This window comes from Portunus trituberculatus, chromosome 22 (genome assembly GCF_017591435.1).
Source record: "Portunus trituberculatus isolate SZX2019 chromosome 22, ASM1759143v1, whole genome shotgun sequence".
Classification (NCBI taxonomy): Eukaryota; Metazoa; Arthropoda; class Malacostraca; order Decapoda; family Portunidae; genus Portunus; species Portunus trituberculatus.
This window is the reverse complement of record NC_059276.1, coordinates 4,802,118-4,823,923: the sequence shown is the minus strand read 5'-3', so window position 1 is coordinate 4,823,923 and position 21,806 is coordinate 4,802,118. Positions and strand designations below refer to the sequence as shown.

Here is a 21,806-nt window from a genome sequence, read left to right as displayed (position 1 = left end):
AGTGACTGACTGGTGCTGCCAAACTGAAATCTAAGAAATAAAATGTTAAATGTTTGTCTTCACTGAGTTTTTCTCACAGTTAATAACTATCAAAACATGAAGGGAGGGTCTATGCAATAGTTATTATGCATGTAATAACTACAACACAACAAACAGACAGACAATCACAATATGGAATATATGGAAGACAAAACTGTAAACTAAATTAAATGAGGTTGTAAGTTGTAACATTCCATCTTTTGAATTCAGAATAAGCTGAGTTCAAGAAAGAGGTAAAGGAGGGAAGTAAGATTCACTTTCTCTTATGTAAGCATTGGTTGTGCCCAACAAAAACTATATTAATAATAATCACAGCATCTTGATCCTTATGATGAGTCATCCTCAAAGAGCTTCCTTTTTCTTGCTCCTGGTTGACTCTTGTGTGGGGTGCAGACTCTTGGTGATTTCACACTTTGCCTCAGGTCAACAGAACCATCCTGGCCAGTTACAGGAGTGCACAGCTCTCCACCTCCAGTCACAGAATGCTTGTCAGAGAACTGGACCTGCACTTTGATCCCTCTATCCATGGAAGCAGTGCCATCACTCCCAGGGCTGCGGCACAGGGTAATTCGGATGTTGCTGAGACTCTCTATTTGGTTGCAGACGGTGATGCTGAAGTTCTGATCGGATGGCGTGCTACACTCACTGCTGAGTCTGCTGCTTTCCACCTTCTGTCTCTTGCTGGGCCTGCTGCTATACTGAGACAACGCCCGCTTGTTTGGGGTAGTGCGTTTACGTTTTGAAGTTGTCACAGTCAAGTTTGAACTAGAATGCCAGATTGTTTCTACATTATATGGACTGTCTTTTTCATGCTGGCTTGCTTTGAATTCTGCATTCTCCTCACTCACAGTAAAATATCTTTCTTCCCCATAAACCTCATGTCTAATATTTCCTGAAGTTTCTTGGTTGTTATCCATGGTTTCTCTCTCATATTCCTTTTGCTTAGTCCATTTCTTTTTTCTTTCACTTCCATTATCCATGTCACTAGCACCATAATAACTGGGCTCTCCCTCACACTCATGTCCCATATTTCCTGCATTTTCTTCATTGTCTTTATCTTTCCCATATTCCTTTTGCTTAGTCTTTCTCTTTTTTCTTTTCCTTCCATTTTCCATATCACTAACATCATAATAACTAGAATATCCTTCACACTCCTCATGTCTAATGTTCTCAATATCAAGGGGAAGATCTTCTGTCCATTTCATTTCTTGTTTCTTCCTCTTCTTATTCTGCTTGGTGGTTGTCTGTGTGGGATCCTTGGCTTCAGGTATTGGTGTGATGTCTCTTTCTAATGATGTTTTTGTCTTAGACTCTCTATTTTCATTACTTTCAGCTTCCATGTCACTAGCACCATAATAGCTGGTCTCTCCTGCACACTCCTCATGTCCGATATTTCCAGAATGTTCATGCCTGTTATCTTTACTTTTCTCATATCCCTTTTGTTTAGTCTTTTTCCTTTTTCCCTTATTTCCATCTTCCATATCACCAACACCACAACAACTAGTTTCTCCATCACTCTCCTCATGTCCAATACTTTCAGAAAGTTTATGGCTGTCATCCTTATTGTTCTCACATTCCTTTTGTTTAGTTTTTCCCGTTTTTCTCTTCAATCCATCTGTCATGTCTTCATTAGCATCATAATAAGTAGTCTCTACCTCACACTCCTTATGTCCATTGCTTCTTTGGTTACCGCCTCTACTCCCTCTCTCGCTCTCCTCTTGGTTTGTATTTCTTTTATCTCTCTCTTCCTTAAGGTCTCTATTGCCTTTCTCACAGTCACCATCTCTGACGCTTTCCTCCAGAGTTCTATTAGGATTAGAATCTGTTACCTTACTTGGACTTTCATCTGAACTTTTCTTATTAACTTCCTGAACACTGCCACCCTCCTTTTTGTTGCCTGATTTCTGTCTCTCACCAATGATGTCCGTTTTGAGTCTATGGCTGAATTCCAGTATGCTCTTGTGAGTCTCCTTGATGGAACTTCACTCTCCTGATCAATTTTGTTTATTGAATGAGATGATGTCCCATGAGTCTCTTCCTCTTGTTTACTATTGTCGGTTAAGTCATTCACGCATGGTGGACTTGTCACACTTTTATCTTCATTATTTTCCTCATCCACACACTGATTGGTACTTAAAGCTGTCTTGTCCACCCGTGATGTGTTGTGTTCATGAAGTGATTTCTGTAAGCAAGCTGGTGTTTTCTCAATGTCAAGAGGGAGATCTTCAGTCCATTTCATTACGGATTCTTGTCTTTTGTCCTCGATATCAAGAGGGAGATCTTCAGTCCATTTCATTATGGATTCTCGTCTTTTGTTCTTGATATCAAGAGGGAGATCTGTCCGTTTCATTATGGATTCTCGTCTTTTGTTCTCAATATCAAGGGAAGATCTTCTGTCCATTTCATTTCTTGTTTCTTCCTCTTCTTATTCTGCTTGGTGGTTGTCTGTGTGGGATCCTTGGCTTCAGCTACTGGTGTGATGTCTCTTTCTAATGATGTTTTTGTCTTAGACTCTCTATTTTCATTACTTTCAGCTTCCATGTCACTAGCACCATAATAGCTGGTCTCTCCTGCACACTCCTCATGTCCGATATTTCCAGAATGTTCATGCCTGTTATCTTTACTTTTCTCATATCCCTTTTGTTTAGTCTTTTTCCTTTTTCCCTTATTTCCATCTTCCATATCACCAACACCACAACAACTAGTTTCTCCATCACTCTCCTCATGTCCAATACTTTCAGAAAGTTTATGGCTGTCATCTTTATTGTTCTCACATTCCTTTTGTTTAGTTTTTCCCGTTTTTCTTTTCAATCCATCTGTCATGTCTTCATTAGCATCATAACAAGTAGTCTCTACCTCACACTCCTTATGTCCATTGCTTCTTTGGTTACCGCCTCTACTCCCTCTCTCGCTCTCCTCTTGGTTTGTGTTTCTTTTATCTCTCTCTTCCTTAAGGTCTCTATTGCCTTTCTCACAGTCACCATCTTTGACACTTTCCTCCAGAGTTCTATTAGGATTAGAATCTGTTACCTTATTGTTTCTTGGACTTTCATCTGAACTTTTATTAACTTCCTGAACACTGTCACCCTCCTTTATGCTGTCTGATTTCTGTCTCTCACCAATGATGTCCGTTTCTGAGTCTATGGCTGAATTCCAGTATGCTCTTGTGAGTCTCCTTGATGGAGCTTCACTCTCCTGATCAATTTTGTTTATTGAATGAGATGATGTCCCATGAGTCTCTTCCTCTTGTTTACTATTGTCGGTTAAGTCATTCACGCATGGTGGACTTGTCACACTTTTATCTTCATTATTTTCCTCATCCACACACTGATTGGTACTTAAAGCTGTCTTGTCCACCCGTGATGTGTTGTGTTCATGAAGTGATTTCTGTAAGCAAGCTGGTGTTTTCTCAATGTCAAGAGGGAGATCTTCAGTCCATTTCATTACTGATTCTCGTCTTTTGTTCTCGATATCAAGAGGGAGATCTTCTAACCATTTCATTACGGATTCTTGTCTTCTGTCGTCGATATCAAGAGGGAGATCTTCTGTCCATTTCATTATGGATTTTCGTCTTTTGTTCTTGATATCAAGAGGGAGATTGAAAGACCACTTAATTTTTTGTCTTTCACTCTTCCTCTTCTTATTCTGCTTCGTGGTTGCCTGTGTGGGATCCTTGGCTTTAGGTGCTGATGAGATGTCTCTTTCCAATGAGGTTTCTGTATTAGACTGTCTATTTTCATTACTGATTGGCAAATCTTTAATCCAATCCATTTCTAGGACTCTAAGGCTGCTCTTTCTTTTTCTTGAACATTGTTCATTTGTTTTGGATGTATCATTTCTGTCAGGTGATGTTACTAAAGCAGTCACTTCACTAACATTAATGAGTGGCAGATCCTTCAACCAGTCAGCTTGAGTGGCACATTGAAAATCTCCCACAGAGTGATGATTATTATCCTTCAAAACATTCTCACTAATCTCCAAACCATCCACTTGGTCTTCATAATTGGATGGAAGACCCTTCAGTCTATCTGTGTTTGTACCACTTTGAGTATCTTGTTCCACACACTGTTCACCATCATTTTCCAAACCATTATTGTCAGTTTCAATCAGGGATGAAGTGTTCTTCTCCGGCGATGCTTCCAAGCTAACCTCTGCGTCTCTGAGAATGGAAAGATCATCCATTCCATCAGTAACAGACACACACATATCATTCCTTGTTTCACACTCCTGTTTGTTATTAATTGTAACAAACTCTTCCGCTGTGGGCACTGATGTCTGTGTTGCAGGTTCAGCACTGGCTTCTCCGTCTTTGCCACACTGTGATATGCTGTCTTCCAAACCTTTCAAATCTGTCATTCCTTCATCTGTACATGCCAAAATATTTTTCTTTCTTTTCTTAGATGAATTCTCTGTTTTTATTGTTGATGCATCAGACAGCATAGAATCAGAATTTTCCATCCCAGAGTTTATCAATGAGTTCTTGCTTTCTCTTAGTGTTTTCTTTTTTGGTGAAGTACTGGATAGCACAGCATCTGGAATTTTTAATCTTGCCTCATGAGCATCACTGTCCTTGCTCTTCCCATTGGGAGTGCTGTTGTCAGTGTCTGGGAGGGGCAAGCCTTCAAGCCATGATGCAAGGTAATGGGGCACACAGGAACGTCTTCTAGTGATCCTTGTGTCTTTTAGGGTGCCAGTAACAGAACTGCACATGCCTGATCGTCCTTGCCTTTGCTTTCCTCGTGTGTTGGGAGTGCTGGTGTCTGAGTGTTTGACAATATCTAGCATTGAGGGAGTTGGCAGATCCTCCACATGCAGCATACACCAAGGCATGATAGGGTGTTTGGTGGAAGGAGTCTGCAGCTTAGACTTAGAAGGCCATGACTTTTTAGGTAATGCCTTACTGCCTTCACTGTCTTCTTTTGGGACAGACTTCTCTAATAACTTTTGAGGTGATTTATGATTTGATCCTGAGCATTTCTCAAAGTCCTGTACTTCTGTTATTGAATCACATCCTTCTTCATCTTTGACTGATGCTTCTTCTTCAGTGACACAGGCTGTGGGTCTGCACGACTCCTTGTGGCCTTGGGCCACTGAAACTGATTCCAATAAACCACCTGGAGTTTTGTCCGAATGCCAGCTATGCACCTCTAAGGAATTTTCTTCATCTTTAATGGACTCACAGTAATACTGCTCTTTCTGTTCTCTGAGCAGATAATGGTCCAGATCTACCAGATCCAGTTCTTTCAACTCATCAATGTTCAAGTCCTCATGTCCTGGTTTCTGACTCCCAGACTCTTTGCCATCTGGTGACAGCAAAGGCTCACCAGATTTACTCTCTTGTGTCACAAAGAATCCTTGGCCACATGGACTCGATGGTACAGGTTCCTCAGGGGAGGAGGTGCACTCCCTCTCTCTCTGGCCTGCTGTTAGGGTATCAATGGAGCTCTGGGAATATTCTTGATTGCAGACACGACTTGCATCAATTTCCAAACTGTTTGAACTTACTCCCTTTTGTTTTCTTTGACCAGTACTATTGAGCACTTGTTCCTCTGATTTTCTTTCTCCTTGAGCTGATTGTGTCTGTTTTCCTACATCTGTTTCATCACAATGTTGCTCCTTTGACTTGGTTTTCTCTTGAACTTCTTGATTCTGCTTTCCTCTTATTTTATCATTCTCTTCCTCTTGGACTGGTTCATTTTGTTTTCTGTGAGTTGCTTCATTCTCCTCTCGTTGCATCTTGTCAGTGTGTCTGTCCTCAGTGGAAAGGTTGACGCTTGTAATCAATTGATTCTGGGTTTTTGAAACAGTTTGTAAGACATCATCACTTGCTTCATCATGTGACTGGGTTTCTGGAACAGTTTGGGAGGCATCATCACTTGCTTCATCATGTGACTGGGTTTCTGTTTCTCTTACAATTGTTCTATACATCATGTCATTTTCTGATCTAGTCCACTTTGGAAGCCTTGGTGAGTCCCCATCAGCTATTGTTCCTTTGACAAGTGATGCATTTGGATCTTGATATTTATTTTCAACTGATTTTATGCTATGTTCTGGAGTTATGTTTTCTTTTTCTTCTGTACTGGGAGTTTGTTTTTTCTTTTCTTCTGTATTGTTTATGAGATTCTTTAATTTGTGTTTAACTTTTTGACTTTTGCTTCTTTCTGTCTTATCTTTTTTTCCATTTCTTTTCTTTTTATCTACACCACTTGTGCTATTTTCTGGTTTGTCACTTTTTAGTTCACTACTATGACAGGAAGTTCTGGTATCAGGTACATCTTCAGCAGAGCTTGAGGATGACACAGAACATTCATTTTTGTCTTCAGTATTTCCCACACTTGTCTCCAAAGTAACATTCACATCATGCCTTGTCACCTTAGTATTTGTGCTCAAGGTTTTATCAAAGAGCAATCTTTTCTTCTCAGGATTTTTCAAACAAGTACTCTCTGCTTCATCACAACTACCATGTTCTTTTTGCCCCTCTAGTTGTAGTAAACCATGTTCTGTTCCTTGGACTTCATGGGGTGTTTCCTTTTGACAATCAACACACTGTCTATTGTCACTAACACTTCTGTCACTGCCAAGTTTGTGTGTCAAGCAAGAGACAGTACCAGTGTCTTCTTCTGGCAAGCAATTTTGATCTGCATCCACCACTGTTTTGTTGCCTTTATCATAAGACTGATAGAATGCATTAGTGCTTAACCTGGTTCTCATGCATACAGCAGGAGATTGGGGCACTGATTCTTCACTCTGAGGAAGTTTTGTTTTTTTGATTTAGCTTTTATAGAAGTACTTTTAGAATATTTCATATTTTCAATAGAGTCCTGCTTTCCATTTACTTTATCATTAGATTCAGTATGGTCACCAAAATCTTTCCTTGTTGATGTGATATTGGGAAACCTTTTGCAGTTTCTATTTTGCTCTGAGAAGAATGATCATCGTTAATCTTTGCAGCATCAGATGCTGAGGTACATTTGTTATTTTCCTTGTCAGTTTCCTGATAAGTTATGTAAGTGCCATTCAATTCAGGATCCTCTACAAGTTTTTTCTGGTCTCTGCATTTCTCATCCTTGGTTTGAGTGCTGGTGATATAATTCCCTTCCAACGATGTATCAAAAATGTTTCTCAGAAATCTTGGTGAGAGTCCAGTCTCTTGATTCAAAATATTGCAACTTACAGGAATCCTTAAATGGTGTAAGTTGTAAAACCTCATCCTCACACTCAGACCCTGAGTCACGTGGTCCTTCTCTGTGTGTCTCCTGGTTGAGGTCATGAGAAGAAATAATGGTTGCAGCCTCAGATGTGTCCTGTGTTCTCTTCTGATTCTGCTGGATGGCTTTCTTATTTTGGCATGCAGTTTGGCTCAGAGATCTTAGTGAGATGCCTTCCACTCTGAAATAAAGAAAACATTTTGCTACTACTTGAAAGATAGAGTTCATATTCTCCTTTGATCAATCTCTACAGCCTTCAGGTGTGTTTCTAAAAGGAAATTGTGGTCATGAAGAAAGGAAGAGATGCAACATGTAATAGAAAAAAAGACAGAAGTATGGTAACCATATGAATTTAAATAAATCTTGAAGAAACAAGAAAAGATGTGTGAATGACAGAAACAGAAAGACATGAAGAAGAAAGAAAGAATAGAATAAAGTAAAGCAATAAATCCAGTACCAATGGTGCTTTTTGTCTGAAACATTTGACCTGACCAACAAAGAAGGTTATAAACTGCGACAGCAGCCGAGGAGATGAAAAAGAGGGAAAAATAGGCCAGAAATTAAGATAAATCAGGATAAATAAGGCAAAATTGTTTTTAAATGTGGCATTATACAAGCCATTCTGTAACATAATAACAAGAGTATAGCTATAAGCTGGAGAATCATGACATTTATCCAAATTATCATTGCCTTCTGTTTTCTTATCAAAGAAGAATGTAAGACAAAGCATTACCTCTTCCTGTGTTCCTTGGCGAGCAAGCTAAAGTGCCTCTGGAAAGCTCCCGGGAACTTCATAAGACTCATCAGCTCTTTCTTCAGCAGCAAGTGGCCATTCTTCACTAGGGCAGACATGGATAGACTCACGTACTCATCACCTGGCAATAAAAAGAACTCACTATTATCATAACTTATCACCATCATCATCACTATGATCTTCACCAACATGACCTCAAAGAGACCTCATTAACACCACAACTCATCACTACCATTAACGTCTTTACTGACACCACCTCCACCACAGACAATTCACTAGCATCACAACCTTTCACCACCACCACCACCACACACACTGGTGATCCCACTGTCTCCTGCAAGTGGTGGGTGATGAGATGGTGACAGTCCTGCAATACTCACTGTAGTTAAATATGAAAGCAGCAAACACATGATGGAAGAGGACCTTGGCTTGCTCCAGGGACAGGGTCGCTGGAGGCTCCTTCCACACAAAATGTTTCCACAGAGGCACCACTGTCTGTGCCAGTCTGTGCATCCGCTTCCTGGTCTTTTTGCAGGCCAAGCAGAACCAACACCTGCACATTAGTTAATAAGGAATAACAGCAACAAGAACCTTTCACCCCATCCCCCCAAAAAAAGAAAGAACAGACTAGAAAACAAAGTTCAGTCCCAAACAAATACTCGTACATCATTAACACTCTAACTGCTGCTTCATTTTTTCCCATAATTACTAATAACTTTTGTGTGTTGGTCTCTAAAAAGTTCTGCTTCCAAGAGAGGTCAAATTAACCTCTCTCTCCCTCTTCATTGTGTGCCATGACATCAAAGTATGACCACAGACACAAAAGGCTGAACTAAAAATATTCAAAAGACAGCATGAAAAGTGAACCAGCAAGATACGTACTTCACCCAGGCTTGGTAAAACTTGGTCAACACTTGCGTCAGCTTCTGCCATGGCTTCAAGTTCCAAGTGTGGCATGGGTAGTCCAGCATTCCCACAAGCAGCATCAGGCACCTCATCAGCACCTCCACCTTCCCAGCTGCAGGTGAATTCAATGTTATAATAAGCAATCCCATAACACTGCCACCCCATCACCTTCATGTATGTGTCTGTGGATCTTCTCACTCAAATACACACACACAATATCTCAACTCCCAAAACATTCCATTATTACTCTTAACATTCTTTTATATTCTTTTCATTTAGACAACAACCTTTACTGCTATAACACATAAAGCTTTAAAGAATATACCAACAAATAACACTAAACCATACTTGGGTCTATCTGGAAAATGGCTGAGGCAAACAATACTAGTAAGAGTTCAGTGCAGCACAAGGAAGCAGCACAGAACAGAGTACCCCTACCAGCTGCCAAAACACCACACCACTCACTTTTCCTCAGTGTGCAGGAAGTATTTATTTGGCCTGGAAGACAGTCATCATTGCTTTCCTGGCCACTGTCACTCTCAGCACTCCTCATCCACATCATGGCCCTCTCCAGTGTCGGCCCACCATGATCCACTGTGTAAATAAAACAGTGTAGCCTGCTGTACTCATAAAAATAGATGGTCATAATTAATCAGTAAATCTCAGACTGTTTATTACAGTATTTAGTGCTTTATCTAGACATTCTCTTCCCAGTCACAACAACTATCCATCCATCAGCTCCCTCACCACCGTCACAACTACAATCTACTCACCACACTACGAAAATGTGGCACAGTAAGTATCCAACATAGAGTAGATGATGTTCAGAAGTGTACTCTGATGGAGCAGAGTGAACCAATGAGAGGAATTAAAGAAGTGAAGCAGTGGACTTACAACTGTGAAGATAGAGGTTCACTTGCTCCAGCACCAGGGGATCATCGGAACATGCTTTGCTGATGCACTGTTGAGAAGACACTTGTTACAATGTGTGAAGGAAACATATGGTACAGTGAGGTATAAACACCTTGGCACTCATCAGAGCAAGGGCAGCTTCTCCACCTCTGTTACCATAATTCTAGGGATATTTCCTACTCTGCTGTTTGGTCTTGCCAGATGTCACTTTCACCTTACCATGATGTGTACTCAAAGGTTTGGAGCCAACTGTACAAGATATATATAAACATACATAGTTTATCACCTATACAGTAAACCCCCCACTTGGTGATTTAATTAGTCTGGTGAAACTAACACCAAATGCAAATTTTGCCAGGCACAAGTTCTTTATACCATATAAATTGCCTAAAAAATGCCTCAATCAGTCTTTGGTCATTGCCAAATTCCCTTTTTTCACCCCTAAAATACCATCTTTCAAGCTGAAATAAAATCTTTTGCCTTCACATATTGGCTAATACAGTGGAGACTCAATACTCGAATGTCTAAATAGTCAAACTTTTCAATAGTCGAACACAAAAGTTCGACTTAATACTCCGGAAAAAATACCTATTAGTCAAACGCCTGTCTACGTGGCTGTAAACAAAAAAAGGCCTCATCCTTCCCGCCACGCCACGCGCCCCACTGCAGCCAGTTGATCCATTGCTGTTGTAAGAATAACATTGTCCTGCGCTTTCATCCTTCCCGCCGCCCTACGTGCCTCCACAGCCAGTTGATCCTTCGCTGTCGTAAGAATAACATTGTCCTGTGGTTTCATCCTTCCCGTTGTCCCACGTGCCCCACTGGTCCACCGCAGCCAGCTGATCCTTCATTGTCTTGAGAATAACATTGTCCTGCGCTTTCTCTCCAGAGTTTTTTTTTTTTTCCCCATTTAGAAGCTTACAATGGCAACGAAGAGGCTTGTTAGTGGTGAGAATAAGCCTACAACAAAGAATGTAGTGACAACCATTGAAAGGAAAAAAAGAGATTATTGACAAAACGAGAAAAAAGGAAGAATAACCAATCTTGCAGCAGAGTAATGTATGGCTAAATCTAGAGTAGCCACAATACTGAAGAAGACAGAGCTCATTAAAAGAGCTGATGTGGCTATTGGTATGAAAAGGCAATTTAATCGACCTGCGGCAGTGGAAGAAATGGAAAAATTGTTGATTGGATAAACCAAAGGTAGATGGCTGGTGATTCTTTGTCAGAGGGCATAATTTGTGCGAAGGTTAGGCTGCTGCATCGTGATCTTATTTCTGATACTAAATCTGACTCCAATGATGATTTTAAAGCAAGTACAGGGTGGTTTGAGAGTTTCAATTAAAAGAAGTGGAATTCATTCTGTTGTGACGCACGGCGAGCACACAAGTGCTGACAGAGTTGCCCTGAGTAATCTGTGCCTGAATGTAAGAAATTTGTGGATAAGGAGCGTTTAGGCCCACAACAAATCTTTAATTGTGATGGAACTGGCCTGTTTTGAAAAAAATACCAAACATGATCTATATAACAAAGGAAAAGAGAAGTGTTTGCCAGCACACAAGTCCATGAAAGACAGGCTAACCCTGCTTCTGTGCGCCAATGCTAGCGGCGACTGCAAAATTAAAATGCTGCTTTTTTTCCAAACTTGGGTTTGGCAATAGCTGGAACGAATTACCTGATTTATAGGTATCAATAGTCAAACTTTTCAATACTCGAACGGCCATTTGAAACGAATTAACTTCGAGTATTGAGTCTCTACTGTAATAGCATATTAGCACATAATGGCTGAAGGGGTCTCTCACATTGTGCTCTGATAGGTTTAGAGAGAGGTCTGATGTCACCGGGGAGCTGTGTGGTTCGCCGTGCGCCTGCCAGGGAACCGCCAAGTTTGAATTCAAATCACCAAGCATGCACTTGGTGGTCCGTGGCCACCCTACCGCCAAAAGTGAATTTTGCCAAGCTGAGATTCACAAAGTGTGGGAGCTTACTGTATAACCTTGTCTATTATTGTTTCAGCTACTTCCTGAAATATGTATTTGTATCTACACACACATAAAAATGACAAAAATTACATGACTTGTTCACTCACTCATAAAACACAGGAAGCTTACAACAAAAAATGAAGTGAACAGAATTGAGAAGACAGAATTACCTCTAACTCTATTAGTTGCTCTACGACTGATCCTGACACCAGGTTCTTGTAGAAATGGTAGGCAAGGTGATGTGCTGGGGCACGGCGAGGGTCACTCTTGTACCGCTCCAATGCATTGATAGCAGACTCCTGCCCATTCAGCTCCTGCTCCAGCTCCAGGTATTGCAGCATGAACCAGTCACACTGTAATGGCATCCAGTGTCATCTCTTATGCACTTTAATCTTGCCCATCACTTGTAAAAAAAAGAGATTATATCATGGAGAGAAAACTGGGAGGGAAAATAACAATACAAATACAATAGCCAAGAACTCACAGGTTCACTAAGGCCACTGAGAGCTTTCTTCAGGAAGGAGTGAGCCTTTCTGACTATCTCTTTCTTGCTGGTGTTTGTTGTTCCTTGACTTTCACTAAAGCTCACAGACCAGGAATCATCTGCAATGTAGGATGAAGATAAATAATATCCTTAGGAAATCATTCCTTTTGGAACAGAAAACAATGAAGTGTGTATGAGAGATGTGGTATGAGTTTAGATGCAAATGATGTACACTGCACTGGTGACAAAAGCTGTAAGTGACTGTTCTCAAACCTTCACACTTCACTACAATGATGAGTCTCTTGCTACACCCTATCATATCTATGGTTACTGCCATTACTTGTCTTCCCTTTCTGTAGTCTGCTTTACAAGACTTTCTATTCATTTTCATCTGTTCTACCCTCACAGATACAAATTTTACTAGGACACCCATCTCATCACTTTCATTTGTGAACTCTGGACTCTTGTTTCTGTTTTTCCCCCTTTCCCCCACAACTATGAAAGACATCTCCCCTTCCCTTTCTGCCTTGGGCTTACCGTCCAGTGGCTGGGAGGATGACATAGCATTCAGCAAGGAGCTCTTCCAGCAGTAGTAGTGCACCAGACCAACGTAGCCATCAGACAGGGCCTTGAAGCGTTTGCTTGTCTTGATCGTAATCCCCATTGCTGGAGGCAGCCTCTGGTTCTGGATGTCCTCTATCATCTGTACATTGGCAAGTGTTACTCTCATTATCAAGCATATGACCTCTTTAAACCAGCAACTTACAGGTCAATACTACAGTTTGCATGTCTTAAAAAGGCCTGACATGGACTAACCTGCAACAGTTCATCAACATCTTTGTCTGTTGCTTCTGCAAGATCTTGTGATAAAATGTCCAGAAACATTGATGTTCTTAATTTCATACCATGAAGAATAGACCTGAATTTTTTTCTGTCCTCAATGGATAGACTAGGGATGTTTCTGGTAATGACATCTGTCATCTGTAAGTAAGAGATCAATTAACCTCATAATTTCCTTGAATATGTAAAACATCATGTGTGCATGCATCTCAAGGAAAAGAATCATTATATAGATTATTAACTTGTGCTGGACACTAACCAAAAGAAAATATTATCCACTGATGAGCCAGTTCTTAAAGAAAGGTCAAAAGAAAAATTGTATAAAGAACCATGGAAAATTTTTTCAACTACACTAGTATTGTGTAACACTTGCCCTAAAGAATAAACATTCTAAGAAAATAAGGATACTGGGAAAGGTTACTATACTAATACTAGAAGAGAAGGTAGGACAACTTTGACCAGCCAGAAGCAGAGGAACACTTCTGCAACAGAGAATCTGCCTGTAAAGCAGGACACACACCCGCCACAGGAACTCCAGGGGAAGATGTGGTACTGTATGGGTGATGACACACGGCAGGAGGCTGAAGGCGTCCTCCCACCGGTGCTCACAAACGGCAGTGTGAAGCAGCTCCAACGACCACCTGAAGTCTTTCTTGTCTAGTAAAAAAAAGTAATGCCATTGTTACCATCACCATCATCAGTGTGGAAGTATGTAAATGTGGTTTATTTTTGTCTCTAAATTCTTAGGCTCACTTCAATAACAGCCTCACAGTAGTAGTTGTTTATAAAAGAACTATGGAGTCACATTCTCATGCCACTACTAGACACTTCATCATGCTGTGTGTTAGAATTGTCATCTTCATCTCTTTCCTCATCTTACATTCTCTTAGTTACTACACAGAATGAATACAAGTTTCAACTGCAAATTTTCTTTTTCCTCATAAAGAAATTCAAACACAGATTATTCTACACTTTCCTTATGAAGCATTAACCTCTACAGAGGAAAGATGAGAGATGTGTTAAGGTTTTGTGCTATATCAGTCTCTATAAATTACAGAGCTTGGTACACCAGGTCACTATATCTTGATCTATGAATGAGTAACGATGTTAATCATATTAAGTATAAACTCAAATAACTATAAATAAATAACATAGTAAAATAACAAAAAAATACTGGAAGGAGTAAAAGCACAGTAAATCAATAAATACATCATAATAGTACAGGTAACCCCCTCTTAATGAAGGTTCACACAACAAAATTTTGCTATAACGAAGGTTTCCTTTTACTACCATCTGCTAATTTAACGAACACCAAACTCGCTTTAACAAAATTTTATCCAGGTAATTTTTTCCATGTTTGAAAGCCCCGCCATATCACACAAGTTGACAGGCTTTTGAATACACCAGCGTCTCTCGTGGGCAAAACGCACACCACTCACTCCCCCTAGTTCAAAACAATAACAGTGTCAGCAGCAGCTCGTCTTACCTAGCTCTACATGCCACCAAAACACCCTGCAATGTCACCTAGCATTGCTAAGAAGACCAGGAAGTCTCTTACTCTCGAAGTGAAGCTGGATATTATTCACAGACACAAGAGAGGCAAGAAAACTAATAGCATTGCTTCCCACCATGGCTTGACTCCATCTACTGTCTACCATTTTCAAGTCAGTAGACTCTACTAAGAAGGCTAAAAGAACCACCTGAACTCGCAACTCTGAAATGGATAAAATGGAAAGCCTTGTGGAAATGTGGTACATAAGTTTTGTATGTGGTACAATGATACACCTTTGTTTACATTCCACAGGTTGCCAGCTAGCATATTTTCCGCTCAACACTCCCTCCCTTCATAAATTTAAGATCATCAACATTATAAAGTTGCTTACATGCATACATTAGTGTACAATATAATGACTTAGTCTTAAATCAAACTCCTTAAAAGTTTAACTTCATAATTTTTACTTTCATTAAACCTTTTACTGTACTATGATGCACTCTCGCTTTGTTTACTCTCAATGGAAGCTCAAGTCAGGGGTTAAACTTGCTATAATTGGTTTGCTTAACGAAAATTCGCTTAATGAAGGGTTTTTTTAGGAATGTAACCCCTTCGTTAAGCAAGTTGCCTGTATAGTGTTTTGAGATGAGTACTCTGTACTGTGAGATGATGTTGACCATCTCCTGAATTAATTCAACTGGTGAACACTGACAACTTGACAGTTTGGGTCTCCTATTAGGGCAAGTGTTTTTGTGTGGTGGTGACTATCATGGTCCATGAATCATATCCTGAGTTGTCACACTGCCATTTTTTGTTGAAGTAAGTTTCCTCAGTTCAACATGAATCTCACAGGGTGGCATATGCTTGTGCTACAAATAAAGGGTTCATCCAGTATTGAGTGTAAGGTTGTTATTGGGGAATTATGTCGAAACATATTTTTAGGTAGCTATTTTAGGAAGAAAACACACATTTGACACACTCCTGAATATAACAAGACTTATAGCAGAGCATCACGATAATTACTTAAGAAATGCTATTCTAGTAGAGGAAAGCTGATCAGCTCTGTAAAGTAAGAGTATATCTATAAAATTGTATCCTGGATTACAAATAAGAAATACTTTCAACACATTTATAATAGAATAAAATCCCTGTGTTTTACAAACAAAAATTCTTTGATCTAAATCAGCATAACAAAAAACATGGCAAGATTTTAAATTGTTTTTAATTATAATTACTGAGATTGAAATAATTTCATATTTTTCAACAAAATTGTTTTTACATGAATAATTATTTTCATCCTAATCAGTACAGGATGTAATGATTTATTCAATCATTTTCACTCAAAATAGCATGCAATACCTGAGCCACAAGAGTTAATCCTGTGTGCATTCTCATCTAAAAACAGTGTCACATTGCATAATTTAGAACAGGTGTCATCAGTGATTGTTAGTTGATGCAGCCACAAAGGTGGGATAGGCATAGCATTACTTTGTAACACATGTTTCATTTCTAAATTAGTTACAGCCACTGAAGTTGATACTACAAAAAATGGCTGTGTGTCTTTCAGTTTATTTTCATCAATTTGATCTTGTGCATCACCTGCTTACCCTTTGAGTTGTAGGATTTCCTCTGCTTCTTCACTTGTGTATGGTATGATGAGTCACTCTGCAACAAGAATTCCTTGTATTAGTATTTCAAACATTCAACAATTGATGCAAGATGCCTCAACTGTGCATAATAATAGTGTAATACAAAACAAAGAAATAGAAACATGTCAGCTTCTGTTTGCGGTAGAATAATACCAATACATGAATGCTCTAAGATGGTTTCAAAGACAGTACAGCAGATGTTAACTTTGTCAGGTACGCAACACAAAAACCTCAACTGTATGCTTTGCGTTTTGCCACACAGCACATGCAAGAGGAAACAGACAGCATGTAGTCAAATACTCAACAACAGACTGTAAGTTATGGACACAAGTCTTGTGTTTGAGGTACACATTTTCTGTACATTGGACACAAGTCTATTTACTCCATCTTCAAATTTTTTTCAAGTTTGTCTTGCAAGATATATATATTCTTTTAATTCTTAGAATAAAGAAGTATTGCAATAATTAATTATTTATTTCTCACAATAATCCAGTACAGCATTATAAACTTTATGCAATTGATAATAATGATAATTTTCTTTGCAGTGATAAAATTCTAAAATTTGGATAAAATTTATGTAATCTAAATTAGAGTGTGATTTTAATGGTAACATCTACAAGTGTTTTCTTTGAAAATTCAGATATTTGCTTTTTGTACAATAATTTGAGTATTCTACAAATTTTATTGATATTGTTTGTAACTAATGTATAAGAATACTTAAGTATAACCCAACAGTGGGTCACAAGCATACTAGTCAAATACACCACATCCTGGCAGTGACTCATGCCATACTGAGTCTGTCAAGCCTAACAGCTACTCAGAATAATGTTATGTTGTTTCTTTCACTCAACATATAGTTAATTTGGGGTTATATCAAGGCCTCTGGGCATTGATGATATGCTGGCTATTCTTTGTGTGTACTATTTCATACAAGGCTCTAGAATGATTATTATTAGTAAAATATGGTAGAAAAACTATTTCCCATGGATGGGACCACTGAAGAAGTACTTACTTCCAGAGCTATCCTGGTCACGGCAAACACTCTGGAGCCACAGGCAGGAGTTCTTCCAGTCCCATCACTCAATTCAGGGTCTGAGAGGCGGGAAACACAAGGCTGCAGTAAAGACATGGCTTTGTGCTTCTTGCGCTGTTCCTTTCTTGTTGGCAGGGATTCATCATCACTGCTGCTCATGTGTGCAGGCTGGACATAATCACGGTCAACTACATCATCATCATCAGATATAAAAAGGTCTGATCCATTGCCTTCTCCAACCTGCAAGAGGTTCAGAACATTACTATGAGTAAGACTACACCAAACTACTAAATTCGCCTTGGTACTTTGCCATTTATCGAGTGGTTTAAAGTTACCTATATGTCACCATGACACCCAGGTTCTAAGTGGTTGCACTAAAGATGCTCTTGAGTGGTAATATGGGTACCACTATAAATGCGCCACTAATGCGTGGAAACTGAACAGCACTTCCAATACTCAAGTAAAAACTTACAGGTGCTATGGGGTAAAAAAAAAAAAAAAAAAAAAAAAAAAAAAATATTATTCCAGTGTTTCACCACATTCCACTAGGTGTTTTTTACCCACCTCATGAGATAGAGCTCCTCATTATGAGTATTTTGAATTCCATATTTATAAGGTGCAACCTATTTATAATGGCGATACCGAATTTAAAAGATTTAATCGTATTTTTGGCGATCTCACTCCCGAGTCAATAGAACAGAGGCAGACTGGCAGCGGCTAGCGTGCGGGCCAACATTAGTGACACATTTTGTTTGAGCTATTGTTTCCGCTGATTGGTTACTTCCGTTTGAAAGTGAACCGGCGGCCAATGAAAAAAAATCATAATTTATTCAACCAATCACGGTGGCCTTGAGGCTTGCGGTATGAATTTGAATTCAGTTTGAGGCAAGATGTCCCACTGTGCAGGTTGTGAATTGCATTACTTCAAAGTTATCGCTGAGTTTTTCGAGGACTGCTAAATCCGTACAGTTTTTACGTGATCACGGCGTTCTACCTACTGTGGTGCAGTGTCCAACTTGTCACCGAGACTGTACATGCAGGTAAGTGTTTTTTACCCACCTCATGAGATAGGTTAGGTTAGGTTTGAAAGGATGATAAAAAAAAAAAAACTGGGTGATTTGCGCCAAAAACAAGTGGTAAAGTAATTAAAAGCAAGCCGAAATCTACCAGAAAAAATTAGTTTCGTCCAGAAAGAGAATGTGGTGAAACACTGGAAATTTACCAAAAAAAACTATGAAATCTCATACACTGATGTTGACTAAAATAAATGCAGAAATGTAGGTACAAATCATGGTATTATCATCTTCACAGATATCCTTCTAGAAGAGGCAGTAGGTCTGTGACTCCAGCTTACCATCCCAATCAGTGTCAATAATTTGGCAACACCATCCTTCATCAATACATAATACCTGACAGATCCTGGGCCAGTACTACCACGTTGTGGTACCCTGGGCACGAGGCAAAGCATATCAGCACTAGCACACTGTACTACCTCTGCTAGAGAATACACTTACACACACTGAATAGCACACAATCATAAACAAGAACATAAGAACATCAGAAAAACTACAATAAGCTATCATCTGTATACAACTTTTCTATTCTCAACATTAAGCGTTGCCAGCAGGCATCGTGCACCCCCGCCCTTTCGTTTACATCAACAAAGCTTCCTTGCACTGCCTCAACGAACCTTGACACTTGTTTCACACACACTGCCAACACCGCTCGTTACATCTGAAGAACAGTTTAGCTGTCTGGACCGCCTTCGGGTAAGTATTTGGCTCATTTTGTGGTGGCCACGGGCCGCACACCATGCCCGCCAAACTCTAACCAAAACAAGACTGAGCATGTGGTTCTGCGATCTTGATCTCCATGGTACAGGTGGCTCGGCATCAGCTGAACACACATACTCCTAATATGAATGTCAATATGCGAAGCTGAGCGAGTGCACCATTTAAAACACTCAAAACTAACATAAAACACACTCAAAACACCATGCAAAACCTTAAAATGCACCAAGACACACCGGAAACTCACTAATAACATCCAATATAAACCAAAATCACCCCCACACACACAAACCACTAACAACACTCAATACCATCCCCTACCACATTAAAAAAGCCATGCAACCCTTCAAAATTCACTAGAAACACCCAATATATTCCCAAATCATCCAGACACACATTGAAAACACTCCTAACACACACCCACACAGCTTAAAACACTCAAAATTAACCCCAAAACACACTCAAAACATCACGCAACCCTCAAAATGATCCCAAAACACACTAAAAACATGCAAATACTGAAACACATTTCAATCCACATACTCAAGGTACGTGTAATATACCTAAAAGGCATAAAACACACTGAAAACACACAAAATGCACCAAAAACATACCATATAACAACCTGCAACACTACTGAACACACTTGAAACACTCCAAATATTTCCCAAAACCAACAGTATGCATTAAAAAGAATGTTAAGATTAAAAGGGACACTTACCTATATATTACACCTTGGCTACTTCTCCTATCCCGCTTCTATTTCTCATCTTTTCTTCATCCTCCTCCATTCTTTCTCCTTCGGCTTGCTTCTATTGCTTCCATCTACACACCTGAGCCTAGAAACACATAAAAACACTAGATGTTACACAAAATATTGAGGAAATGAAGGGTGACTTAAGTATTATGGCTTGGCTGCTCCTCCTCTCCCTTCTCCCTTTTTCCTTCTTTCCTCCTTATCCTCCTTTATTTCTTCTTTGTTCCTTCTTCTGCTACCAATATCTATACACCTGAACCTAGAAACATACGAAAACACGTAGAAATCACTAGATATTAGGCAAAATATTGACGAACTGGGGTGTTGGAAAAGAGACGCCAACCCAGGGCTATGATGATTCACCACCTGGGTTGTGGCCATCATAGAGAACGGAATCGGGGTGACTCGGCTAAATTACGTAAGTAATTTGATTTAAAAATGACTTTTAGAAAAAAACAAAACCACGGCCGAATGCATGGCATTTTATGACGTGATAAATATTTAAACTAATTTTCAAAATATCAAAATATCTCCAGCTAAACTAGTTTTCAAAATGTCTAAATTAATTACGTTAAAAGTATAAAACATTTTAAACAATAACTTTACTGAAACGTTATGGAAAGTCTAGCCATTTTTACTTGGAGATTATTTGACCACATTTCACGGAGTCTGAGCTATCTTTCATGGCATTCTACAGTGAGTTACACCGAGAAGCAGAAACATGAACAAATAAAATAAAGAAAATTAAGACTTTCGTTCAACAGCACCAAACATAAATTCAAAGTCCACATATTTCTCTCAATAGATTGATTTCATATTAAAAGAGCATATATGATTCTTTCATACCATAAAGGTCCACTTATATCTTCAAATAAAAAAGCTCAAGATGGAAAATTGAAATTTTTGACCGTTAAAAGCCTTTAATATACGCCCTAAAAGATCACTAAACGCTACATATTTACCCAATACAGGCGCGAAAAACACTCCAAACACAACGAAACATTTATAGAAATCATAAAAGCATACCATGGAAGCGTAATATTACCGTTAGAAAATGTGAAGAAAAGTATTTGACCCACCCACCCCTCACCTGCCAGAGAGAGGGTGATTGCTGGGGGACAGCGGGGGGAGGAGGTCCGGAAGCAACACCGGGAACGGTGGTGGCGGACTCCATATGTTGTCTTTATCATCTCATCAAACCAAAATTAAGCCATATAGGGAGCTTTTGACTATTGGATATGAAATGATAAACTGGTGGCTGCATTTTGACATATGTTTGGCTTATGGTAAGTGAAGGTAGCAAATATCAGCTGTTAATGCTGATCGTTATACCTATCACTTTTTAATATTTGCGTACTGTTTTCACTCTCATATGTAAAGGAAACCTAAAAATAAGTGAATGGCCTTATAAATACCTTTAAGTGATGAAGATAAGGCAGTGTGGAGGGTTGTGGCGAAGGCTTGCATTGCTTGTCTTGTCACCTGGTGCTGGGTGCTAGGGCTTAATTGGTGTTTGGTGCTGCTTGAAAAATTGTCCGTAATATAGCAACACTTCACTTCACTTAACTTGTGTGTGTGTGTGTGTGTGTGTGTGTGTGTGTGTGTGTGTGTGTGTGTGTGTGTGTGTGTGTGTGTAGACATATTCTGGATGTGCGTGGGGATGTTTTGAGTGTTTACGAGTGTTTTCGGTATATAAGAGTGTTTTTTTAGTGTTTATGGCGGTGTGTGGGTGTGTATGCTTCAGTATAGCCCACTGCCACCACCACTGTTACCACCACAAGGCCAGTACAGCCGTATTAACCAGTAGCAGAAGGTATGTCTGTGAAAGCAGCTACGTGCGTATTTATGAATGTTTATGATAACTATGTAATACTAAATCTATCATCAATGAGATACTATAATTGTAAAAATATCGCATAATGATTTACTAGTTATTGTGATATATTTCTTTTCGTTATCG

At 39.4% G+C, this 21,806-nt stretch overlaps 2 protein-coding genes across 2 annotated transcripts; both read right to left on the bottom strand.

Moving 5' to 3' along the window:
* Positions 1 to 1,634: 1,634 nt before the first annotated feature.
* On the bottom strand, positions 1,635 to 6,750 carry LOC123507477 (titin homolog). Its single transcript, XM_045260384.1, has 2 exons — positions 3,342 to 6,750; positions 1,635 to 3,284 (listed from the first exon to the last, which is right to left on the bottom strand). Exons 1-2 carry the CDS (start codon positions 6,748 to 6,750, stop codon positions 2,389 to 2,391), a joined length of 4,305 nt encoding a protein of 1,434 aa, XP_045116319.1. The 3' UTR covers positions 1,635 to 2,388.
* Positions 2,835 to 19,122, bottom strand: LOC123507478. Its single transcript, XM_045260385.1, has 14 exons — positions 18,990 to 19,122; positions 17,279 to 17,539; positions 16,225 to 16,282; positions 13,646 to 13,782; positions 13,102 to 13,266; positions 12,823 to 12,988; positions 12,286 to 12,404; positions 11,972 to 12,154; positions 9,802 to 9,868; positions 9,373 to 9,501; positions 8,884 to 9,019; positions 8,382 to 8,554; positions 7,981 to 8,122; positions 2,835 to 7,428 (listed from the first exon to the last, which is right to left on the bottom strand). The coding sequence occupies exons 1-14, from the start codon at positions 19,083 to 19,085 to the stop codon at positions 7,149 to 7,151; spliced, it is 2,112 nt and encodes a 703-aa protein (XP_045116320.1). The 5' UTR covers positions 19,086 to 19,122; the 3' UTR covers positions 2,835 to 7,148.
* Positions 19,123 to 21,806: the final 2,684 nt, after the last annotated feature.

What these genes read in the sequence shown, in the direction of transcription:
- LOC123507477 (XM_045260384.1), bottom strand. Translation starts at nt 6,750, where the DNA reads ATGAGAACCAGGTTAAGCACTAATGCATTCTATCAGTCTTATGATAAA. An exon ending in GGATGAGGAAAATAATGAAG is followed by an intron (nt 3,285 to 3,341) that starts ATAAAAGTGTGA and finishes ATAGTAAACAAG; the next exon opens with AGGAAGAGACTCATGGGACA.
- LOC123507478 (XM_045260385.1), bottom strand. Translation starts at nt 19,085, where the DNA reads ATGAGCCAAATACTTACCCGAAGGCGGTCCAGACAGCTAAACTGTTCT. An exon ending in CCCTGGAGTTCCTGTGGCGG is followed by an intron (nt 13,267 to 13,645) that starts GTGTGTGTCCTG and finishes TCTTACTTACAG; the next exon opens with ATGACAGATGTCATTACCAG. An exon ending in TGCTTTCATATTTAACTACA is followed by an intron (nt 8,123 to 8,381) that starts GTGAGTATTGCA and finishes TTTTATTGCCAG; the next exon opens with GTGATGAGTACGTGAGTCTA.